The 24,182-nt window shown below is 33.1% G+C and overlaps 1 protein-coding gene across 1 annotated transcript; it reads left to right on the forward strand.

Moving 5' to 3' along the window:
- The first annotated feature begins 1,336 nt into the window (after positions 1-1,336).
- On the forward strand, positions 1,337-13,664 carry LOC148574879 (uncharacterized). The gene is made up of 14 exons (XM_088505976.1): positions 1,337-1,469; positions 2,501-2,512; positions 2,625-2,664; positions 3,190-3,307; positions 3,604-3,704; positions 6,289-6,361; positions 6,448-6,718; positions 6,799-6,898; positions 7,039-7,155; positions 7,343-7,642; positions 7,745-7,859; positions 8,034-8,165; positions 8,270-8,350; positions 13,554-13,664. Exons 1-14 carry the CDS (start codon positions 1,337-1,339, stop codon positions 13,662-13,664), a joined length of 1,704 nt encoding a protein of 567 aa, XP_088362102.1.
- Positions 13,665-24,182: the final 10,518 nt, after the last annotated feature.

Raw genomic sequence — 24,182 nt, forward strand, 5'->3', positions numbered from 1 at the left:
TTCCGACAAACTTCTTGAATAAAAATTAATAATTTCATTACATATAAAATAATTATTATATTGGTTGATATTTTTTGTTATCTTAGTCAAGTATGATAGAGTATTTGAATTTAAATTTATGCACAATTGTATTAAGGCCTTCTAATAATATACAACATAAACCTTTGATACATTACGTTTATCTTGTTAAATTTTGTGTGACCAAATTACTTAATTTAAGAAATACAAAACCACAAAATCCTTCTAAATTTTAATAAAGTTTTAAAATTCTTAATTTCATTAAATGTTTGTTATGTACTACCCCTAGTATATTATTTTATTCTTCATGCATGGTTTATTAAAATTTTTTGCTAAACAAAGACATTTAGATCAGATATTCAATAGTTTGAGACATTTTTAGTTGTTTATTAATGTAAAGTATTTATTAAATACATGACAGTTCATATATTCTAAATTTTGTACAACTAACTACAATAATAAAAAAAATAAATACTTAGTTTACTTTAAAAGGAGAATATAAAACTTCAATAAATGGAATTCAATTCAAAATACTAAATCTCCAATTGTTTATGAAGATAATAGGGTAATATCCTCAAAAGTTCAATCAGTCGAAGTTAATGTTATAAGAACTTATTTTAGGGTCAGTTCATATAAAAATTATTTAAAGTATTATACCTTAGTTTCGATAATATTCCGACAAAATTATGTTAAATCTCTTCCAATGTGAATGACAGCAATTAAAAAAATATCTTAATAACTTTTTTCTTATTATTGAAAAAAATAATCATAAAAACCCACTTGTTTTTAAGTTATTATCAATCTGTAAGGACAATTAATTGTGCTTACTCGATGTTGTGCAATCTACGTAACCTCTTTTCATGAACCATTAAGATGAACTTGTCATTTTGAATCCATAATATTCGATTAATTTGTTTTAATCAATTAATGATTGCATTTCGTTTTTCGAAATAGCATGACCACGGCTACATATCTTTTGCGATTACATTTTTCTAAATATATTGTTGAAGATTGTGATAGGGATTCAACTTAGTGGACGACATAAACTAATATTAGAATGATAAAGCATCACGTAGCTACCTACATGCAAGTTGTGAGTTGTTTGTAAGGGTTTACTACATGAATACTAACCCTTGCGGCTGCTGGTTCTTCCACAACCTCCCTTTGGGTGATGAGCTCTGCTGATACTGTCAAGTGTGTCCTTTAGTTGGTTTTTTATGTAGTTCAAGTAGTCGAGTCTGGCTTTTCTTGTTTCCAGATCTGCTGCAAGCTCTGTGAACCTATCCTTCCACATCTCAATAACTTCGAAATTGTAGTCATGAATTGGTCTTTCCAGCAACTGAGAAAGCGTGTTGAAGCCGACTCGGGCATCATCCTCATGGGCAGTTGCGAGATCGAAAGAGATTCAGCTACAGAGGATGCTAGCAATCATGGATTCAGGTGGAACCAAGGCAACTAGATAGCGATAACATTGATGAGCATCCCCTGTGGATCCAACAACAATTTGGTATATGGGGTCTAGGATACTTAGCCGTTTGCATACTTTTAATAGCCAATCTTGCAAGCTTTGGCCAATGAGTGGGGATGCTGGCGGGTTTGGGACAAAATCATCACCTGCAACTCAAAATAGGTGAGCATGTGGTAATAGAACTGAGTTGTAAATAACTATTACAGTTGGCTTACCTTTGAGATTCTCGAACGTGGTCTCACGGTGCTGCTTGTAGTGCAATTTTAGTACATGGATAGCCATCCACTTCTTCTCCCGGTGGATGGCAGGTTGAATCCCTATTGGTGCGTTTCCTTCCTGGATCTGTCGCCGGCCTTCGACATGATTTCCTCCATCGAAGTAATTCTCCTACCCATACAGCAACTCCTTCAATGTTTTGTAGTGTTTCCAGGAGTTATCATCACAGTCGTCCATCTGCTCCTGAGCCTCCTCCATAGTGGTGTATATACCTGGAACCCATCCCTTGAACATGCAGAAGTATCCTCCACTTTCCTCAGGCTCTGTGATTCTTGTGGAGTTAGGTTAGGTGCTACTTTAAGTAGGAAGTATGTTGAAAGAGGGTGTTCAAAGGATTTTATAGTAGTATAAGTGATGGGGAGATGGGTTTTTGTGTTGAGGTGATTTTAATATTATTGGTGGTCATTGGTGAGAGGTGGCAGTGCTATTTTTCCTGCATAATTTTACATGTCAGAAGCAAGATACTGCTACATATATGACTATACATAAAGCTGAGATAGTTCACTGATATATCTTCAGAATTTAGGATCAATTTCCACTTTTACTAGGAACGTGTTCAACAAATTATTTGTCACTGCTATTTTTCCCTTGTTGGTTTAAACCAAAAACTTTTACCTCCTTCACTTTTCCACAACCAAATCGGTAGTCCATAAAGCAGGAAAAAAGAAAAAGAGAGGTATTATTGTGGTAGGACAGAGGAATATAAGATGTGAATTCCTTATTCACCTTATTCTTTAGATTGTGTCAAATGTAAGTGAACTATTATAGCTAATGTAGAGCTAAAAAACGTTGAAACTTAAAAATGAAATAGCTTAGAATTATCATTATATAAATTTCTGTAACATTTTCTGGTTGTTGGTAGATAGCAATGCACTCCAATCTATGGTTTTTCTCAAGAACAGGTAAGTGTTGGCAGTATGCAATGTCCTTACTATGATATATAATTGCTTAATGTTATATATTTAATTATTTATTGTGTTTTGCGTGGTGGTGATTTTGTTACATAAAGTGAAAGATATTTTTGCAGAGTGCACTCAAATAATAGAGAAATCGACTTGATGAGGTTATGGTCTAGTGACAAATTCACATGGCTTATTATGTGGACATGACATGCCACCTTTTGATGTATACGGCAACCAATGGTGAAAGTTTTGGTGGTGGCCATGGCCCTTGACATGGAACGGTTGTGCTTCAGTACAATAAAAATAATAGTTATAAGAGAATGATGATTTGTAATTATAGGACCATAAATAAAAAAATTATCAAGACTTATTAAGCACTAAAGTAGGCTTATAGTGAGAATGCTTTTGCTTTATATCCTCCATTGAATATATTATATATAAATGGCTAATATTTCAATAAAATCCTTCTAACATGTATATTCAGACTTTAAGTATTAATCTGAACTTTTACATGATTATGTTCAGCAACGTTGAATGGTTCAAAGTTAATTTACCTCTTCATGAGAAATTGGTAATTCATGAAACGGAAAAGAAAAGTAGTGTAAATTGCATCTCTGTTCCCGTTGTTCATGACTCAAGAACTGTAAGTTATTGCCATTTACAATCTTTTTTATCATTAAGAACACTAAAATTTTTCAGCAACATAAATTTATGTTTTAAAGTCAAATTTTATAGTGAGACTGGAACTCTAATAATAGACTATTGCTGCTATTTGAGTCAATTGATGCCCCTTGTCACTCTTGATTGATTAAATCAAATTGATTAAACACAGATTTAGAAGTTCTCTCTTCGGCTTCCAATAAAACAACAGAATGAGAAAGCACAGCATGTCTACTAGGATAATCCACTTTGATATTCCATTTGTGAGTTCAACTATAGATCAAGCCCATGATTGAATATCAGGTTAGCTGGATGAATCCAAGATTATTACAACATCAACAAATAATTCATACAATAAGTATAATGCCGATTTCACTAAGGTAACAAATAACACCACATTTATCAACAAAGTTTGAGTGTCTGAATTAATCATCACAATTCAGTCACATGCTCAGGCTTTAAACACTAGAAGAAAATAAAAAAAATCTGCATGAATTTTCTTATGCAAAAGAAAATCTTGGTACATAAAGTAAACATTTGGACAACATGCAATAACTTCTGAAGAGAATGAAACAAATTACCCGTTGAAAATGTTGAATCATCAATTCCATTTCATATCAACCTTATATATGTGAGAAAACTAGCCAATAGAAAAAGAGATTCAAAACAGACTCAAACAAAAAGTGTAAAGCAGAAATTAAAACCCTAACTAAATTTGAGTTACGACAAACTCTTATAATCTTCTTCCTAAGTTCCCAACTAAAACTCATGGTATTCCCTGCTAAAACAGAGTTTGGACTTAATGAACTAGTGATGGTTGACCATGAAACTTGAATGAATAATTTGAATGAGATATCCAAACATAAAATTATTTTTACTTTTCTAGAAGATCTTTGAAAAAAAAGATAACTCAAAAAAATATATTTTCTTAGTAATAACTCGACAAAAGATATTTTGAAGTATAGTGGGATACGAACATTCATTTTTTTTCTTTTTTTTTTTCTTTTGTTTGGCTAAACCCCCCAAACTGCAAGAATGTTGGGCAAATCAATTTTGATTGAAGATATAATAAAAGTGAGATTAGCAACACTTAGATATGCAATTAACATGTTAGTAAATTTTTGTGATTGTTTTAAAAAACTACTACAAAAATTTAACAAAATGTAGGATAATAAAGTTGAACATTTAAAAAAGTTAAAAAAAAAGTAAATAAATTACATATAATTAATTCAAATTTTAAGAAAGTAAAATACATGCAAGCAGATTATAAGAGAGGCAATAGAGCACTTGAGTGATTAAATTATGATATGGGATATTTGGGATGTTGGCAAGCTTATATAGATCCAAATTAATTCAAGATACAAGTTATAAGTTCGCCAGGTTCCTCAAATACGCCGCACCATAAATTTAACAAAGAGAATTATTGTTGTGGATTTATTGTGTGTTTGAAAAAAGGAAGGAAGAAGGGATTGTTGTGTGTTTAGGAAAGAGAATAGTTGGTGTTGAAGGAGTTAAAGGAAAGGAAAAAAATGATGAGGCCAAAATGAGAGACCCATACACTTTTTAGTATGACCCAGCCATGCACCTTAATTGATAAATGAAATGAGTGATGTCCCGGAAAAACACACACACACACACATATATGTGTGTGTATTAATAAATGCAAAGGGAAGTTGTCATGTATGTATGTGCATGTGATGTGGATACATGTTTGAGTGATTAATAATAATGTTCATTCATTTTTTGATATTAATATCTAAAATTGATTCAATGTATATGCAAAGGGAAGTTGTCATGTATGTATGTGCATGTGATGTGGATACATGTTTGAGTGATTAATAATAATGAAATTGATTCAATGTATATGTTTATATTTTTCTAAATTATTTTCTCATCTTTGATTTATGTTCTAATTGTCATTATGATTAATTGATTTTATTTTGTTTTTGTATAGACTAAGCTAATATATTTAATTTTGTTAGAGATATAATTATTTATATATTTATTTGTATTGGTTTAAATTTGTTGTATAAATAATATAGTGATATAATATCACATAAGACAAATAAATTAAAATAGAAAAAAATGGTTATACAAAATTTGTTATAGCTGATGTCTTATTCCCCATCAAATTAAATAAGATTTTGATTGATTGTGAAGTCACAAGTATGTCAACATCAAGAATCAATATACAAAACACTCATCTCTCTATATATAATAAGAGAGTAGTACATAGTTCATTGGCTGACAAGTGGTACACTTTATTATGCAACACGTGGCATTATAGTAGTGTAAAAAAAAACTTTTTTATTGTGTTGTTATATCACCGTATAATAGATTACTAAATACAGATGGTGCTGCATATAAAGTTAGAACATATAAAGTTGTACACTTATACATATACAATATTATACTTGATGTCACATCATAATAAAAAAATAAAAAATAAAACCAGTTGGAATAGATGGCAATCTAAAGTGGACACACAGGGCCAAATCTTTTGCTTAATTCAAACCTATTCTCAAATATATGAGATCGTATTTTTTGAAAGTATAATACAGTTATACATACACAAAGTTATACTTGATGTCACATAATAATTATATAAAAATTAAAATTAGTTTGAACAGCTGTCAACCCTAAATCGAACATACATGGACCAAATTTTTGCTGAAATCAAATTGGTTAAATAAGAGAGTGGTACATAATAAAAGAGCAATATAAGCTCCATTGCTGTGGTTATAAATACAGACCTTTTCACTGTATCTTAACCCAGTGTTCTGCCATTATTCTTCATAATTCTATCTTCAAAGAAATAGGATAAATATCCCTCCAAGGCACCCAAAAATTTTATTTCATACCATCTCATACAAATACTAACATCCAAATGGCCAAGCAAGTTGATTACCTACTTGACTTGAATCTAACAAAACTTACCTGGAATTTCAAAGTTTATGTTATTAGGATCTGGGAAGTTCCAAGCAAGTATAATGAGAAGGAAGTTGGAAGCATTCAAATGATTCTTCAGGATAGTAAGGTTTGTACACTGTTTTTTAATATTTTCTTCCGACTAGCTAAAATATTTATGCTTCACCAGTAACTAATACCAAATCTTTCTAATAGGGCGATAGGATGCATGTTAAAATTCCCAGGTCTTTGATCAGCAAGTGGAAGGGTTCTGTTGTGCAGTTTCAGAATTTTCAAATGACCCACTTCATTGTTGTTGCTAATGATATGGGCACAATCATAACTCTGAGCAAATGGATACTTTGCTTCTCTCACAGAACACGAGCCATCCATGTGGAGAATCCATACTTCCCATTGGAAGCCTTCCATTTCAAACCTATACTAGATTCATTGAATGCTGATAAGTTGGATGATTCTGAGGATTTTGGTAAGTACATGTATTTTATACTAAACATGTTACTATATTAAGTTATTAGTCAGATTGATAAAGAGAATTTGTATTCTCAGATGTCATTGCCGAGGTAGTTGGCAAAGAGGATCCCGGACATTTGGTCACCAACAAAGGGAAAGAGATTAAGCGTTTGGTGGTTGTCTTAGAAGACCTAGAGTATGTTGTCAAACTCGTTTGATGTTTAGAATTATTTTACAAAATAAAAATTTGCACTTTGGAAAAATCCTTTGATGTTTAGAATCATTTTAAAAAATAAAGATTTGCACTGTTTAAATTGTTCCATTAACTTCTTGCAGGGCCAACAGAATAAACTGCATTCTATTCGGGAACATGGTGGACCAGATTCTTCCTAAACTTGAAGATGGAAGGGTGGAACCCCTTATAGTTTTGTTTCAATACTTCAGAGCAACAAGGTGGAATGGAAAGACCTCTATTCAAAGCAACTTTGATGTGTCTCAAATGCACTTTGACAATAACTTAAAAGAGATCATGGAGTTTTAGAAAAGGTTTGCAAAATCTTAATGTATTAATAACTCTAATGTAAATATTTTTCATTCAACCACATGTTGCTACTCATTATTTTTCATTTGTTCACCTTAGGCTGCTTAGTGTGTCACCATCAAGTTCTGTGAGGATTAGTCAAGTACCTTCACAGCATGCATGGTCAGGAGCTGATGAACTTAATCAAAGTTCTGTTTCTGTAAAGACAATCGAAGAAACACTTGGCTTGGTTCAGGAAGGTCCTTGCTGGATATCTGCAACCATTGTGGCTATAAATGCCACGAACAAGGATTGGTTCTACAAGGCATGTAGGAGGTGCCCGAAAAAAGTAGAACCAAGTATCGGTGATAGATACGAGTGTAACAAATGTGGCCACACTCATGGTTGTGCAGCTTTGAGGTATTATTTTGTTTAGATTTCTCTACTTATCGTGGTTCCATACAAGTACTAGGTTTAGAGTTGTTCTAATTGGTAATATATTTTTATCCGTTGAAATGGTAGGTTCAAGGTGGAGGTCATGGTATATGATGGCACTGGAAGTATGAGTTTGCTTCTGTGGGACAGAGAAACCACTCATTTGTGTGGTAAACGAGCAGAACAAGTGATGGAGGAGGATGTAAGTACACAACTAAACATGATGCTAATTTTTAAATTAATCTAAAACAATAAATTCATTCAATAAATAAGCTAGGATTAGTGAGACTAACATTTAGTTTTAGCTCCAGGTCATAGGTGGTAATGAATATCCCCTATCCTTGATAATATGATGGACAAAAGGGTGCTATTTAAGATTAATGTAAAATCTGCAAACATTAATCATAGAGATCAAGTCTACACTGTCATGAAAGTGTGTGATGATGACGAGATAATTCAGAAGAATCTTTTAAAAGAGATGCAATCTAATCAGTCTATTAGTGTTACTGTATGGTTCAGTATTTATGTTAATTTCTTGAAGAAGTTATATTTCTTAAATAAGCATGGTTCACAAGTATATTTAAACAAAAAGGATGGTTTCGGATTATGTAGGAAATTAACTGCAGCAACTCAGTTGATATGTCTGGAAATATTATTCATCTTAATGTTGATGTTGATCCTCAGTCTTCTGTGGTATGAAAATTTGGCTTTTGTTTCCAACCTTCTTATGTATCATATTTTAGGTAGTTTTCTTTAATTGTTCAATTAAATATTAATTGAAAAAATAATTTATTGTTCGTTCTATGTTTATACGTAGGATATTTTGTATGAGTGTGTTTCCTCCCTCAAACATAAGACCCCATTTAAAAAAGCTTCCAGTGGGGTGAAGTCTGGGTCTAATTAGGGGTGGCAAACGGGCCTAAACCCGCCGGCCCGGCCCGCGTAACCCGCCAAAAAAGGCAGGCTGGGCTGGAAAATTGGGACCGCCAAAAAGCAAAAGCTCGCATAACCCGCACTGCTTAAACCGCGGGTTTTGGCGGGCTTTGGCAGGGCGGGGCGGGCTTCCCCGCCGGGCTTAGTATTATTTTAGCAAGGGGTATTTTTACAATTTTTTTTACCAAAATCCAACTTCTTCCAACCCAACTTACAAGAGAATGAAGATGAAAATTGAGTGTTTTAGATTATGTTTGTTTTGTTTTAGAGACAATATTGTTAATTATGTTTTGGATTATGTTTATTTTGCTTTGGAAACAATATTTATAATTATGTTTTGGATGAAAACTTGGTTTATAATTATGTTTATTAGATATTTATAATTACAAAGATTTTAATATTTGTGAATACAAAAATTATAATTTGTTTATACTTTTAGAAATTATAATAGTTAAAAGTAAAAAATAAAAGAGATTTTTTTATATCTTTATATATATTATTTAATAGTTAAAAGTAAAAAAAAAAAGAGGATATTTGGCGGGCTTAGCCCGCCGGCCCGCCAGCCCGCCGTTAGGCGGGGCGGGCTGGGATTTTGGGACCGCCTCACTAGGCGGGGTGGGGCGGGCTGGCGGGCTTCTGGCGGGGCGGGGCGGGCTTCCTCGCCTGCCACCCCTAGATCTAATAGTGCAATTGATAACGATGAGGAAGGATAGTTTTCAACCAATAAATTCAGCTGAAAGTCTAGAAAAGGACAGAAGATTCAAGTTATTGAAGGGGATGAGTGATGTACTTATAAAGGATTTTGAATATTGCTGAAATTCCAATTAGGATTGTTTTGGTTAACATATTTATGTTTTAGATAGTTGTGCACAAGTATTTGACAATGTATTTAGGGTGAATCTTTCTTTAGACTCAATTTAATTTAAGGACTTGGTGAACTAATCTAATTACCATGGAATCTATTCTATGGATATTATCCAAAAATTTAGAATGAGCTTGCCAGTATGTATGCCTTTATTTTGACATCCTTCTATGATATATGCACTACCCTAATTGATAAATGAAATATGAGTGGTGGTGGGGATCCGGGAAAGAGAGAGATATATCTGTGTATATAGAAAGTTCATATCACAAAACTAATTTTATAGCACAAGAATTCCATTACTCTATTCAATGAGTGATGTTCATGTATAACATAGAAAAGTTGGCCATAGTATTTTGTCTTACATGCAGGTAAGGTAAGGAATATAGTAGGCCATGGTATTCTTTTGTGTTATATATGCACTTTCTAGTAATGACAGTTATTGAAAAGTATAAAATCAGGTCAATAAGTCTTTAAATCAAATAGTTTCCTTACTATAATCAAAGACCTTTTAATTTTTTCAGTCATTCACATTTTGTAAATAGTATTGAAGTAGTTTATACTTTATGATTAAACCGTAGTCCAATTAATTAAATATTTTGTTGTCAATTAAGTTTACAAAATACAAATTTAAGTATAAAAATATTCTTAAGCACTGACTTTTTAAACGTATTATATATGTATTAACATTTTATCAGAATTGAGGATAAAATTACTAATTTAAGACATCTAATATTCTTTCGATTCTAACAGTAGCAATAATATTGGCAAAAAATTTTAAGAGAAGTTATTATCTATCCTTGTAAACTACTTTTTAATTTGAATCATATCACAGATAAATTTTGATGTATAAATTATTTGTAACATAAAAAAGAAGTTACGTTGTTTAAATGAAGTTTAAATTTTATCCTTTTTAAATATTCAAAATATCAAATTTTTAAAATTTTAAATTTAAATGAAGGGTAAACTACAAAAAATGTACCTGAAAATTGTATTGCTGAAAAAAATACACTCAAATTTTGTTATTGACAAACATACTCTCAAAAAATTTTAAAATACGACAACCATGCCCAACATTAAGTATGTATTCTCAAAAAATACTTTAGAGATTGAATCTTGATGCAATTTTACATAACCATGATTAGAAAATAAGATATTTTTATATCGTTAAAATTTGGTGATTTTTCACCAATTATATTTTTAATTTTTTTTGTCAACAACTAATAATAATTTAGAAAAATCACAAAAAATATATACTTAGCGAAAAATCACCAAATTTTGAGAATAATAAGATCTTATTTTTCTAATCATGCTTGGAAAAAATTGCATAAAATTTCAATCTCTAAAGTATTTTTTGAAAAAGACATATTTAATGTCGGATATTTTTGTCGCATTTTTAAATTATTTGATGACATTATTGTTGATAGCGAAATTGGAGTGCATTTTTGTCAACGATAAAATTATTTGAGTGTAAATTTTACATAACCATGATTAGAAAATAAGATATTTTTTATATCCTTAAAATTTGGTAATTTTTCACTAATTATATTTTTTTAATTTTTTGTCAACAACCAATAATAATTAAGAAAAATTAAAAAAATATATACTAAGCGAAAAATTACCAAATTTTGAGAATAATAAGATCTCATTTTTCTAATCATGCTTGGAAAAAATCGCACAAAATTTCAGTCTCTAAAGTATTTTTTGAGAAAGACATTTAATGTTGGATATTTTTGTCGCATTTTTAAATTATTTGATGACATTATTGTTGATAGCAAAATTCGAGTACATTTTTGTCAACGATAAAATTATTTGACTGTATTTTTAGTAGTTTACCCTTTAAATAAAAATATTAACCGATATAATTCGAACAAAATCGTAACAAATTACACTTTTTAGTCATTAATCGATTCAATTGGTACTAGACAAATATTCCGAATTTTACTCGAGTAGCAGAATAATAGTCACATTACGTTAGCTCATAGATAGTCTCACGCTAGGATGATTTACATTTTAATCTAAAGCTCAACATCCTTTGAAAATTGACATTCTAACAGAGATTAAAAAATATTTTCGGGGACTAATACAAAAGTTTTATATAAAAATTTTATAATAATATTTATATTAAAATAACATTTATAAATAAATTATTCTTAAATTTGTCAAAAAAATGACAAAAAATAAATATTTTACAAAAAAAATTGATTTTCAAACATTACCCTTCGAATCTTAATTGACTTGAAATTCTTAGTCATGAAACCCAAATTAAAAATTTTAGTCAATTTTATAATATAAATAGATAAACTCTCATTAAAAAAATCATGTTGTAACTTATTTTTAAGTTTTGCCTACACTAATTTTGAAAAAATTAGTTCGTTGAGAGGGTGTGTAAAAACTTTGTTGATGTTCAGTCAATTATGGTTATTATTTGAAATAAAAAAATATTTTCAGTGAAGAATAAAAAATTTGTAAAATTTGTTATAAATATGACAAAAAATAAATAGTATTACAAATTTTCTTTTATTAAGGTTAATCCAAACGTACACTATATAGTGTAGTTTGCCAAGCAATTACTGCTGCCTTCAAAAAGCAAAATACATCAAATGATGTAACTATACTATGAGTGAACCATGAGGGTGGATTTTTTTTTTTGCGCCAAAGGGTTTGTTCCCGGTTAATGACAAAAAACGTGTGCTCTTCACCTACTCCACGAGAATTTTTAAGCCACTAAAGACATTCACTTTATTCTTTCTTCTTTCTTCTTCGCATGGCTAAACACCCACCACTCACATTATTCGATCAGTTCCTTTGCATCTTTCCATGGCACAATCTGCCATACTATTTCCTCGTTGTTAATACATTATTACGGAACTGTACTTACCTTTTAGAGAATCTACCTGCTTTGGGATTCCACGTGTGCTGCAATGGAATGCATCTAGGTAGAAGGCGATAAAAGACACCATTGACTGGATTACACAATAAAACACACTGCAACATTAATCCATATAGGTAATATTTTAAACGTGTGTCGCCATTAACACTACTGACTACACAAGTGAAAAACCATACCATTCTGTAGCAGTGGTAGAAAAAATGTGTCACATATTCATCTATTTTAGTTTTTATACTAAATACCCAACTTCCTATTAAATGTTATATGACTAGCCTATGCGTCTTGCTACTGAAAAGATTCTTATTCCCTCTATCCTAATAATAAAAATTTTGATACAAAACGCTTGTAATTAAGTATGTTTTATCATTTTGTGTATTTTTTTTATTACGTGAAAATGGTTCTACAAGTTTTGCACAGTGCCTCGGCTATGAGCATATTTGAGTATTGCATGCATTTTTTGCGAAACAAATTTTTGAAATGTTTACATGGTTCCCAATTTTGTTGATAATGAAAATCATATTAATTACCAACTTCAGCTGGGTCGGGCATTGTGACAACTTTGTCTTTTTTTTCTTGGAAAACATTGAAAAACTATCCGTTGTCATGTTAGCAAGTATATCAAGTGTAAAATGTTGACTTCTTAGTGTTTTATTGATTGCACCGAAATTAACATGTGTGAGTCCAGGGCAGATGCTATTTGTATCATGTGGGACTTACTTGAATCGATGGAGAACATGCTTGGCCCAATATTTATCTCAGTATAATCCTTATTTGTTTTTTAACATCATCTCTTTTACATTTGATACATGCAAAGTTTCAGTCTTGGATAATTATTTCCTGGCCCAAATTGGCTTTTGGTTAAAGCCCATATGAGTAGCCCCAATAAGGAGAATACCTAGACCCCTTAGCATAAAAAAAGAATTGCCCTTTATTTTGAATAAAAATGTTAACTACAACGGTTCACTCTCTATTTTTTAAAGGTCATTTGCTTCTAACATAACCTAGTAGGCCAAAAAAAGGACTCCAAACCATTTTCTAACCTATTCATGTATACAGCAAAAGAAAAAATCCTCCATTAACATCCAGACTAGTTCCCCACATGGAAACCCTCATACAAGCGTTAAAAATCATTTAGTAAATCTCCTAATTGCTGAAACCTACACGCACCGTTAAATGAGTGGATAATTAACTATGGCTTCTCATAGCAGGTCCACACTGCAAAGCTCATGGCGTCGATTCGGAGGCCAACCACGGTGGACGTTTCTTTCAACAAGGAGATCCCAATGTCTACCGCAGATCGTTACATGACCGCAAACTAATCGTGTGCTTCGCAGAAGTAAGGGCACCGCAACAGTGGTTCCGAATAACAGGTTTGTTGCAACCTCAATCCCAACTTCTTTTCATCGTTTCTTGTAATCGAACTTTTCTTATAATCAGGAACGAATCTAGAAATTTTGATATGGGAGCTAAATTTTTTATAAAATTTTTATTATTTTTTGTATTGTTTATTATATAAGAGTAATTTATGCATGATATGTTATTCTTTAACTTCTATTTTTTTTTAACTTTTAGGAATATCCATAGAATAAAATATAGAATTTTTTTCGTAATTTTGTTTTTCATATGAGAATTACATATCAGAAATATCACAATATGAAAAGTACTCTATAAAATTATAGGATACTAATGCTTTTATAGTATGTTTCTGGTATTTTTAGTTAAGAAGTTATTACATATATTTTTAATTAAAATTAGTTCTCTTAAAAGTTTCAAAAACTCGAAAATAAATTATAGATTATTAACCATCTCAAATATATCGGCACTCTTATAGAATCCAAAATACAACTTTGAATATAAGACTATAGTTGAAATAAGTTATCATGAAAAAAAAATATTTTTTCAATAATATAAGTTTAGAAAAAAATTCTGTATTATTTACAAGAAAAGAATATCTAAAGTAAAAAATGTGATTATTAAAACAAAATGATGTAATTCATTATATCCATACAATTCAGCATATAGAAATTAATTTGAAAGAGTACAAAGACTTGAGTGTATGATAAAAATTTGATTAAGTGAAAATATTGAAGGAGATAATTGAAACTTAAACCTATCACATTATTAAAAATAATTACATATATAATCGCTAAATATTTTTTATTTTATCATGCACATACTCCATATATATACCTCTTCAAAATCTTGGGGGGTCAAAGACAGTACTTGACCCCCCTTATACCCGTCCTTGCTTGTAATCGTGTAAGGTGTTTCAAAACGAATCCAGCTTATTTATGGGTTGATCCTTCTGGTTGTGTTGTCTATGTATAGTAAGGATGACGGTGATACAATGGCAAACGGCGCACACGCCAGGTCCGCCCTGCCTGACGAAGTCAAATTAATCCAGAACCAGATAATGGAATTGAAGTCTATCGTGGCTAAACAGGGTCAATTCAATGAGTCTGTGATCGGAATGCTCAAACAGGCTCTAGGTCCCAGGGTGGGTTCTCCGGTCATTGGCAGCAACTCTCCATACGCACTGCAGTCAAACACAAAAGTTTTTTCGAAAGCAGGCATAACGACAAATGATGTAAAGAAAACAATCCACGCGTACAAGATGCGAAAGACTAGTGCAACAACCACTAGAAGAGAAGATCCTAATTATGTACCCGTTGCTACACCACTGAATAGCTCGGACAATGGCTCCTTCCACTTTATTCGCCGTTACAGCCGATCTAAATCATCTGAGAAGAAGGGGTCTAGAGGCATTTCGCATAAGGGAAAAAAGATTCTATTTGGGTCGTCGACCGATAGGTATAAGGGGATGAACAAAGATAGGTAATATGTCACTAGTAGCACATATAAGATTCAATTAACCTCAGATTGCCCTAATGCTACGCGAATTAGGATTTCACATAGCTTAACCGGCAAGTGCACCAGGTCATCCAAGTAATACCTCAGGTGAGTAAGTGTCGATCTCATAAGAATTGTCGGACTGAGCAAACAATGGTTGTCTGGCTAGACTTAGTCAGGCGAACAAAAGGAGGTTTTGATGGTTGAAATTCGCATAAACAATAAACAGGAAAATAAAGAAAGCAAATAAGGGTTTGGTGTGAAAATAGTATGAGAAAACAGTTAAGGTTTCGGAGATGTTTATCTTTTTGGATTAAAGGTTCTTACCAACTATTTTAACAATACACGATTCATTCTATGGCAAACCATAAGTGTCTAAACCCTAATCTCTTAGTGATTTAGCTTCCTCTAACCTTCATTAACCACCACTCTCGTGGTCACTTAATTCCGATTAGAGGGTTAAGTTCAAAAAACTAATTTAGCGCCACAAAAACCCTAATTACCCAAAGCTAACAGGATTTTATATCACATATCCCAATCAGTTCGTGTAATTAGCAGTTTAGGAGGAATTTGTTTTTAAGCTGTAGTTCAAGCGAGATAACTCTCTCGAGAATCACAAGAACTCATGTAGAAAAGGGACATACTCTCGTTCCACCCAGTTCATAAGATTAAGAACGAAAATAATCCTTAGAATTGAATCAAAATATTAATTAAAATAAAAGAATAATAGTTCTAATCCATCTAAATAAACAGAGCTCCTAACCTTAACCAAGAGGTTTAGTTGCTCATGACTTACAGAGAAACTAGGGTTCTGAAGAGTGCGGAAAGAAGAAGATTCGAAATGCAAGTGATCTTTTCCTTTATATACTAAACTAATTTGAAACAAAAATAAAATAAAATAATAAATTCTAAACCTAAAAGATATTGTTTGTAAATAAAATTACAAAAAGAAATTAAAATAAAACTAATAAGTGCTAAATCCACTCGAGAGGCCTGAAGAGGGGTAATCCGGAATACTGCTGGCACCCATGGGGGTGCAACGTTGCTGGCCCTAAGTCCCCTACTGGTGCTAAATGGCAGTTGGGCGTTTAGCACCCAGGGAGGGTGCTGACAGCTTTCTTCTTTTCAGCTCCAAACTCTGACAAATTGCTCCAAATTTTACCTGAAATCATAAAAACACCAAAACAACTCAAAGAAGCATCCAAAGGGGATTTTTGCACTAAAATCAAGTAAAAATAAATAAAACCTAGCTAAAAACAACTAGCAAATGCTAGGGAAAAGGGTATAAGATGCTCACGCATCACCTAACTTCCTCCAGCAACAATGCATCGATCCTAGCCACAGTAAATGAGATTGGGCCCTTAGTTCCTAAGGTAAAAAAGTTATAGATGACGTAATTAACCTCTTTGCCTCAAATATTAAATTAATTTTTGCATGCAACATAATCACATTTTTCTTTTTCCTTTAATAAATTTTCCCTGTTGGATGTCCTCCATGTATGGTGCAGGTTCTGATTCTCGTGGCATCAATGCTTAGGCTGGAGACAATTGATTTGCATTGGTTTCTGCCAACAACCTTCACGGTGAGTATGTCGTTAATTATTGTGTATTATTTTACAGCCTCTTCATGGTTGACTTCTCTGTCGTCCATAAAGTTCATATTGTGTAACTAAACACCTCATGGGTGTGCCATTTTTTCTCCACAGCAAATTGTAATAAGCAGAGGCCCAATTCCACATGCAACTTTAACCACCATCGAGACAGCATTCATGGGCCAAGGTCAACTGTGTCTACAAGGTAAGCCAACAACAATTTTGTACTATTCCTTGGCCTTATCCGCGCTGCTGCTAAAATGGCTGACCGGATATCTTAATTATTTATAACATCCACAGATATATTGTCCCATTTGGTGTCACAGTCACTGGTTTCTTGTGGTTGTCGACGTAGTCTGCCGGTAAGTAGTTTATATTAATTCACTCAAGTCGGCAAATATAAGAGCAAAGTATCGTAGAGAGATTAAGATAGTGGTTAGCAAAACACACAAAAACTATACTTTGAATTCCAACTTATTGCTGCTACTTGTTGCCGCTAACTAAACTTCATTCCTTGAACAAGCCACATTCCTAGAGGAGCTACTCAACCATGACAGGTGGTACGGCATGCCTGAGAAAGGTCGAGAACTGGTCAGCAAATATGAAATTTTCGAGCCAGCAGTAGTACAGCAAGATCCTTACAAGTACATTCTGTCCTATGTATTTTGTATTATACTATTGTAAAAAATCAAATGAGTAGTCAACAGTGGTAATGACTTGTCTTTCTAGTTTGCTTCATAAATGGCAGAAAGTATTAAATAATGTAGAGTTGATATGTTCATGTTTTTAATGCATTCACGTTGATCTATCGACCATGTTTGTTTTCCATTACGCAGACCAGTCACTCATTGCATTTTGATCTTGAAATTCGAATAAGTTATGTTCCTTTTGAATGGTTTAAGTTTCCCCAAATGTGAAAAGTTAATTTTTTTTTACTGAAAGTTAACTGATGTTTTATTGAGAATAAATTTTATGGCTCATTCATTTTAAAAGCAGATTCTAGAGTTTAATATAAGAATTAAAGGTTTCAAATTCAGCTAAAAGATTTATAGGTTTAAAATTCAGGCTAAAATATAATTAAAGAAAGTTTACTTGTATTAATTTAAAAAATACACATGCTTAAGTAAACTCATTCAGACTGCACTACTTTCATGTAAATATAGAGTACACCTAATTATTGTTCTAAAACTTCTGAAATAGCTTTGGAAATTATATCCATTCTTCTTGTGTAATTATAATGATAAGTTGTTTATTACTGTTTATGTTAGCATGTTTATGTCAGCCACATGGGCTCTTTTAGGTTGTCCTCCTTTACCGGCGAACTAATTTGTGGTTTGGTTTCTTTGCACTGCTCCACACGTGCTAGCAACGATTGTGGGATGTTTGTTGCTCAATGGATGATAATGTATCATCTATGGGGTACTTATGACGCTGAGGTAAACCAATATCACACTAAATCTGTTGTATATTGTTGTGACAATACACTAACTGTTTGACACCAACAAATACAGAAAGTAACCGACTACAGCCGCATGTGCCTTACCGTCCACATGTTGCTCAGATATCACAATGACAATCGGGAGAAAATTGTCAATGTTGCATTGGGATATTGGAGGAACTTTGTTCCAATTCATCAAACCCAACTATATGGTCCGAACATGCCGATATTTCCTTTATTTTGATCATGCCCTTCAGTGTGCGACTACCATATCAGAAAAAGATAATGTCAAAGGTATTTTTGCCCTCTAATTTGGCACGCATGGACTTCAACAGGTAACCGAACATACAATTATTTTCTGGTAATACCCATATAACTGGCAGGATTCAGTGTAGATATTCCCAACACAAGTATTGCTGTATTGGATAATTTTTTATTCCATATCCTGACTTGTTGTATTTAAACCGAGTGATTATTGCATGCTTGTGCTTAAGGATGACATGCAATTTACATTTCTTTTAGTGTTGCCTTTAATCTACTATCTCCAATCCCAGAAACTGCAAAAGACATAACTACTCTTGCTTGTGCACAAGTGATAAACCACTATTTCATGGTTTATCTTGTGCTCAATTGAGTGGATTTTACCAACTCTTTACCCACTTATTCATACTATTTGCATGGTTTTACATTCGCCTTCCTAATTATGTGCTTTGATTGAAAACATGCTTCTTTGGCCTTCATATTGCTAATATTAATCCTCTCTTATCACCATTAGATGCCTTGATATGTGTGTTAAGTGATTTCAGAGATTATAAGGCAGGAATGGCTCAGAGGATGGAAAGGAAGCATGCAAAAGTGGAAGGAATACAAGAAGTTGGAGAAATAGCTAAGCTGTCCAGCCTGACCTCTTCGCACTCAAACGGCTATAACTTTAGCTACAGAGGTCCAAACGACGCGGTTCCAGTTGCGTGCTCCATGCGGCCACGTTGCAGTGACGGAAATCCAACGTGATTGAATTCGAGACCAGCGAATTTTGGGCTGTTTTCGACCCAGTTTGCAGTCCAGAAAACACAGATTAGAGGCTATAAAGTGGGGGAATGCATCCATTCAAAATCAGGCTCTCATATTCACAATTTTAGGAGTAGATGTAGTTTTTAGAGAGAGAGGTTCTCTCCTCTCTCTTAGGATTAGGATTTAGGACTTCTCTTAGTTTTAGGAGTGACTCTTAATCCCAGGTTCTTTATTTTTATTTATTTTTCCAATTTAATTTATGAACTTTTCCATGTTATGATTTGAATATTTTATTTAATATAATTTGAGGTATTTCAGACTTATGATTGCTCTCTTTAATTTATTAATGCTCTGTGTTTATCCAAGTTATTTTCATTCAAGTAGACTTTCTTCCCTTTTGGCTTTGGTTAAATAATTGGAGACTCTTGAGTTATCAAACTCACTGTTGATTGAAAATTGGAATTCTTCAAGAATTAATTTGAGTTCCACTAACTCTAACTTTTCCTAAGGAAAGACTAGGACTTGAGAAATCAGAATTAATTCATCCACTTAACTTACCTTCATAGTTAGAGGTTAACAAAGTGGGAGAAAAATCCAATTCTCATCACAATTGATAAGGATAACCAGGATAGGACTTCCGGTTCTCATACCTTGCCAAGATTTTATTTTACAGATATTTATTTATTTTTATTGCTTGAAAATATACCTGTGCGCATTGCCCAAACTCCAGAACCCCAATTTACAAACTCATAACCAATAATAAGAACATACCTCCCTGCAATTCCTTGAGAAGACGACCTGAGGTTTAAATACTTGGTTATCAATTTTATAGGGGTTTGTTACTTGTGACAACCACAACTTTTGTAAGAAAGGTTGATTGCTTGGTTTAGTAACTATACTTACAACGAGAGTTTCTATAACCTCTAAACCATCAATCTTCAGTTCTTTCATACACGTTTGTACGAAGGGATTTCTGTCAGTTTAGAGACTATATCTACAACGCGACTATTTTTATGAAATTCTTTACTGGCAAAAATCCTAACGTCAACAAGTTGTAGACCAAAATGCTATCGACATCTGATATTGGTAGCATCTGTACTTTGTTGCTGCCTGTTCATTTTAACTTGGTACTTTAGTGTAAATTTGGGACTAAACAAGTTTTGAAGTAGATATGAATTACTATACCTTAATGTCCACGATGAAATGTATCAACCCATAAATAATGCTTTTCACAATACGTGTGCTTGGTGTGTTTGGATTGGCTTTGTGAAATTCAACATATAAGTGGGTTGTATAATTCCTAATTGTTCTTAAAAAGACATAAATTTGACATATAAGTGGGTTTACAATAAAAAATACATATGCATTAAAAAAAACACCAAACTAAATTGAAGCGTGCAACAAAACTTAAAAGTTCAATCTTCATGTTCCAAACGCTAAATACCCCAACACGCATACCCCATCCGACTCAGTGTATCTAGTTGTAAAATATTTATAAATCTTTTGCCACTTAAGTAACTTAGGCAAATCATTTTATCCTATATTGGGAATTTCCAAAAACTTGAATATTTAAACATATTTAGGTGTGGAACAAGTGACATAAATATGTAAGGTCTCATTTGTGTTGACTCTCCATGGTATAAAACTAGAGTGCCCCTTGCTTTTAAATGATTCAGACATGGAGTATGGCATCTTTGTTTATTTCTTTTAACGCCATTATTCAGTCCGATTGAGACGACTGCATATGCAAATTCTTAATAACTACAACATTCTCCTCCCCCCCCCTCCAGAAGTTAATTTGCCTTTCTGAAAAACTCCTGTGGTAGATAAAAATAGATAATGGTTGCAGATAAAAGTAGATAATGGTACTAACATTAAAGCTACAAATACAAGCCCTTGACAATCAAATTATAAAACTAGCAGAGGTAGCACAAATAAAATAGAAATTTGTTTTGTAGATTAAGCCAAAAATTCAGCAACATCCCTATCAAACAACACCAAACGCCAACCCAAGTGAGCAGTGAACACGACAACTTCGACCTAAACATGAACGATACAACAATGAAACCATGGTAATTTAAAACCCAATGCAATACCAATAACTGAACTGCACAGGTTTAGAGTAGGTTATCCTGGAACTCAAACAAATCACATGTGAACCTTTACCCTAGGAACGAATAAGCAATTCATTAAGGGACACAATCTTTGCATAACCATGACAAATTCTATTTGAATTGAAGGTATCTAAGTAGGTCTTCAATAAAATTAACATCAAGTATGAATCTCCCATATGACAAACATATGCATCGAAACTCAAAAATAAAATCTACAAAAAAATAAATAAAAAGTCAACATCCATGTGACGACATCTTCAGTCAAAAGGACTACAAGACAATGGATTATCCTTCATCTCCAACAACCACACATTGATTGGCTCGCAGCAAATACTAAGTATCGCGACCCCTTTTCCAGCCATGGCTCTGGCTTCGCCTCGACCTGGAAATTGATTCCTGCAACAAAACCAGCATGTTCTCAAATAGGAAAACATATGACAATTTAAGAAGCAACATGAACAAACTAAAAGTAAATGCACATTAGTCAATTTTAAGTTATAATTTGCTTATTCAATCTAAACTTGATAATTATGGAGCTCAACATCGATGTCATTTATAAAGAAGAATCAAACCTCATCCGATTGTTTTAATCTGCCAAACAGTTGTGGCAGTCATGACCAAACCCAAAGCACCTTCTGCAACGTCTCCCATTCTTCGCATTAGTGTTGCCTCGAGGAGCACCCTTTGACCTTATGATATAAAGATATCCAATGTCAATGTGATTTCCAGCGGGATGTGCTTGTCCACCCTTGTTGCCTATGTAGCACATGGACTCTAACTCGTTAGACATCTTCGTGACTACATTCACCACTTTTTCGTAGGTTTCTGAACCATGTGCTACCAAGAAGCACATAGACAAACAAGTAGCCCACAATGCACCGTACCTAATGCAGAATACCCACTTTGGATCTGATTGGACCTCTATTGTACTAATTCTATCAGATTTGGCATCTTTACACCACCTCTTAAGAACCAATCGATTAGGCAACTCTTCTATCTCCAGCTCTTTAAGAACACAGAATATGCTACCACAAGAAATACTTACACTATTCCACAACTTGCATTAACACTCGAACTTGTCAGAACTCCTATCATATAGCACCGCATGGACACAATGTGGCTTTCTAAACTTCCTCAACATAAACTTCTCAGTGCTACCAAACCTGTCCTTGTGCAATACAATCATCCCACCAACACTCTCAGTTTATTTCTTTACCTAGAAGAATATTTTCCTTGTGTACAGCTTACTAACCGACCCCTCAAGAGACTTGGTTTTGTGAATTTCTCCAAATTTGTGCTTAATAGTGAAAACATACTTTTTAGGCTTTTAAATTACTAATTTTAATTCACTTTAATTCTATTTGATGTCTTGATATATTTGTTGAGTGATTTTAGGTTCATAAAGACAAGGATTGGGTGGAAGAAGTGAAAAGAAAAGCATGCAAAGTGGAGAATTCATGAAGAAATGAGTATTTTCAGAATTCATGGCAACACGTGTACGTGGCCCATGCGTCCGCGTGGGAAGGAAATCTTCCGAGCGACGCGTATGCGTGACCCATGCATACGGGTGACAAGCAGCACATGACCAACTTAAAGGCAATACGCTGGGGGAAATGTTTGAGCCATCCAGGCCCAAATCCAACTCATTTTCTGATGCTATTGAACCCAAGGATTGAGGGGAGAATGAACCAAGTAGTCATAGTTTATTTTTCACCATGTTTTATGTTAGAATTCTAGAGAGAGAAGCTCTTTCTTCTCTCTAGACTTTAGTGTAGTCTAGGTCAAATTTTCTTATATCCAAGTTTTAATTCTTGTTTTTAGTTCAACTCTCTTTATATTTTATTGTTCGATTGTCTTAATCTTCTTAGTTTCTCTTGTTAATTTCTTTATGTTGCCATTTTTACTTTCATGAACCCTTGTTAGATTTTTATTTCCTCTAATGCAATTTTATGTTTTCATGTCTTTTGATGTTTGCTTTAGTGGCTATTATTCATTTCTTGCTTGGGTTAGTTATAGTTTTTATTAATTCTTGCATTTTATGATGTTTGCCTTTATTGCACTCTAGGTGTTTGACAAAATATTTTCACTAGTTATGGAGTAATTTTCTATACTCTTGGCCTAGGCTAAAGGAGTTGAGTGACCTTAAGTCATTGGGTCTAATTGGATTGGTGATTTGGGAACCCTTGTTGGTCAATTTGATACCCATTGACGCTAGCTTACTACTAAGTCAATTAGTAGCTAGATTTGGACTTATGGGTTGATGTGGATCAAGCCTATTTGACATACTTCAAGCATAGAAGTAGACTTGATGGATTGGTCCCTCATAATTGTCAATATATAATTGTTAGACAAGGATGATGATCTCAATTTCTATGCCTTAGCCAAGAGTTCTTTTTGCCATCTAATTTCCATTTTTGTTACTTTTATTGCTTTTCATTTAATTCCTTGCATGTTTGTTTAATTTCTTACAATTTACATTTCTTGCTTATTTCAAACAAAACCCTGAATCTCTTCAGAGCCAATAATTGAGCACTCAATTGCAATTCCTAGGGAGAATGACCCGGGATTAATACTCCCGGTTATTTTGATTTGTATTGTGACAAACCTTTTTAAACTTTGATTGAGGATAAAATGTTGGTTTAAACTATACTTACAAGATTCTAGACCGACATTTATCCCCCATCAAGATTCCAATCTGGTCATCAGCACAAGATCAGTATATAATGAGTTGTAATCCGTAATGAACTCATTGTTGCGGTATTCTTTCACAACATGATCCAGGTTCTCCACTAGCTCAAGCAAGCAATTTCCAAATTTTATAAATTTCTTCAAT

This window comes from Arachis ipaensis, chromosome B2, assembly GCF_059453495.1.
Source record: "Arachis ipaensis isolate K30076 ecotype BB chromosome B2, ASM5945349v1, whole genome shotgun sequence".
NCBI classification, from domain to species: domain Eukaryota; kingdom Viridiplantae; phylum Streptophyta; class Magnoliopsida; order Fabales; family Fabaceae; genus Arachis; species Arachis ipaensis.

Bases quoted from the DNA above. Each gene is read 5' to 3' on its own strand.
- LOC148574879 (XM_088505976.1), top strand. From the start codon at position 1,337: ATGAATTGGTCTTTCCAGCAACTGAGAAAGCGTGTTGAAGCCGACTCG. The intron at 8,166-8,269 runs GTATGGTTCAGT...CGGATTATGTAG, and splicing joins ATCAGTCTATTAGTGTTACT to GAAATTAACTGCAGCAACTC. The intron at 8,351-13,553 runs GTATGAAAATTT...TTCTCATAGCAG, and splicing joins TTGATCCTCAGTCTTCTGTG to GTCCACACTGCAAAGCTCAT.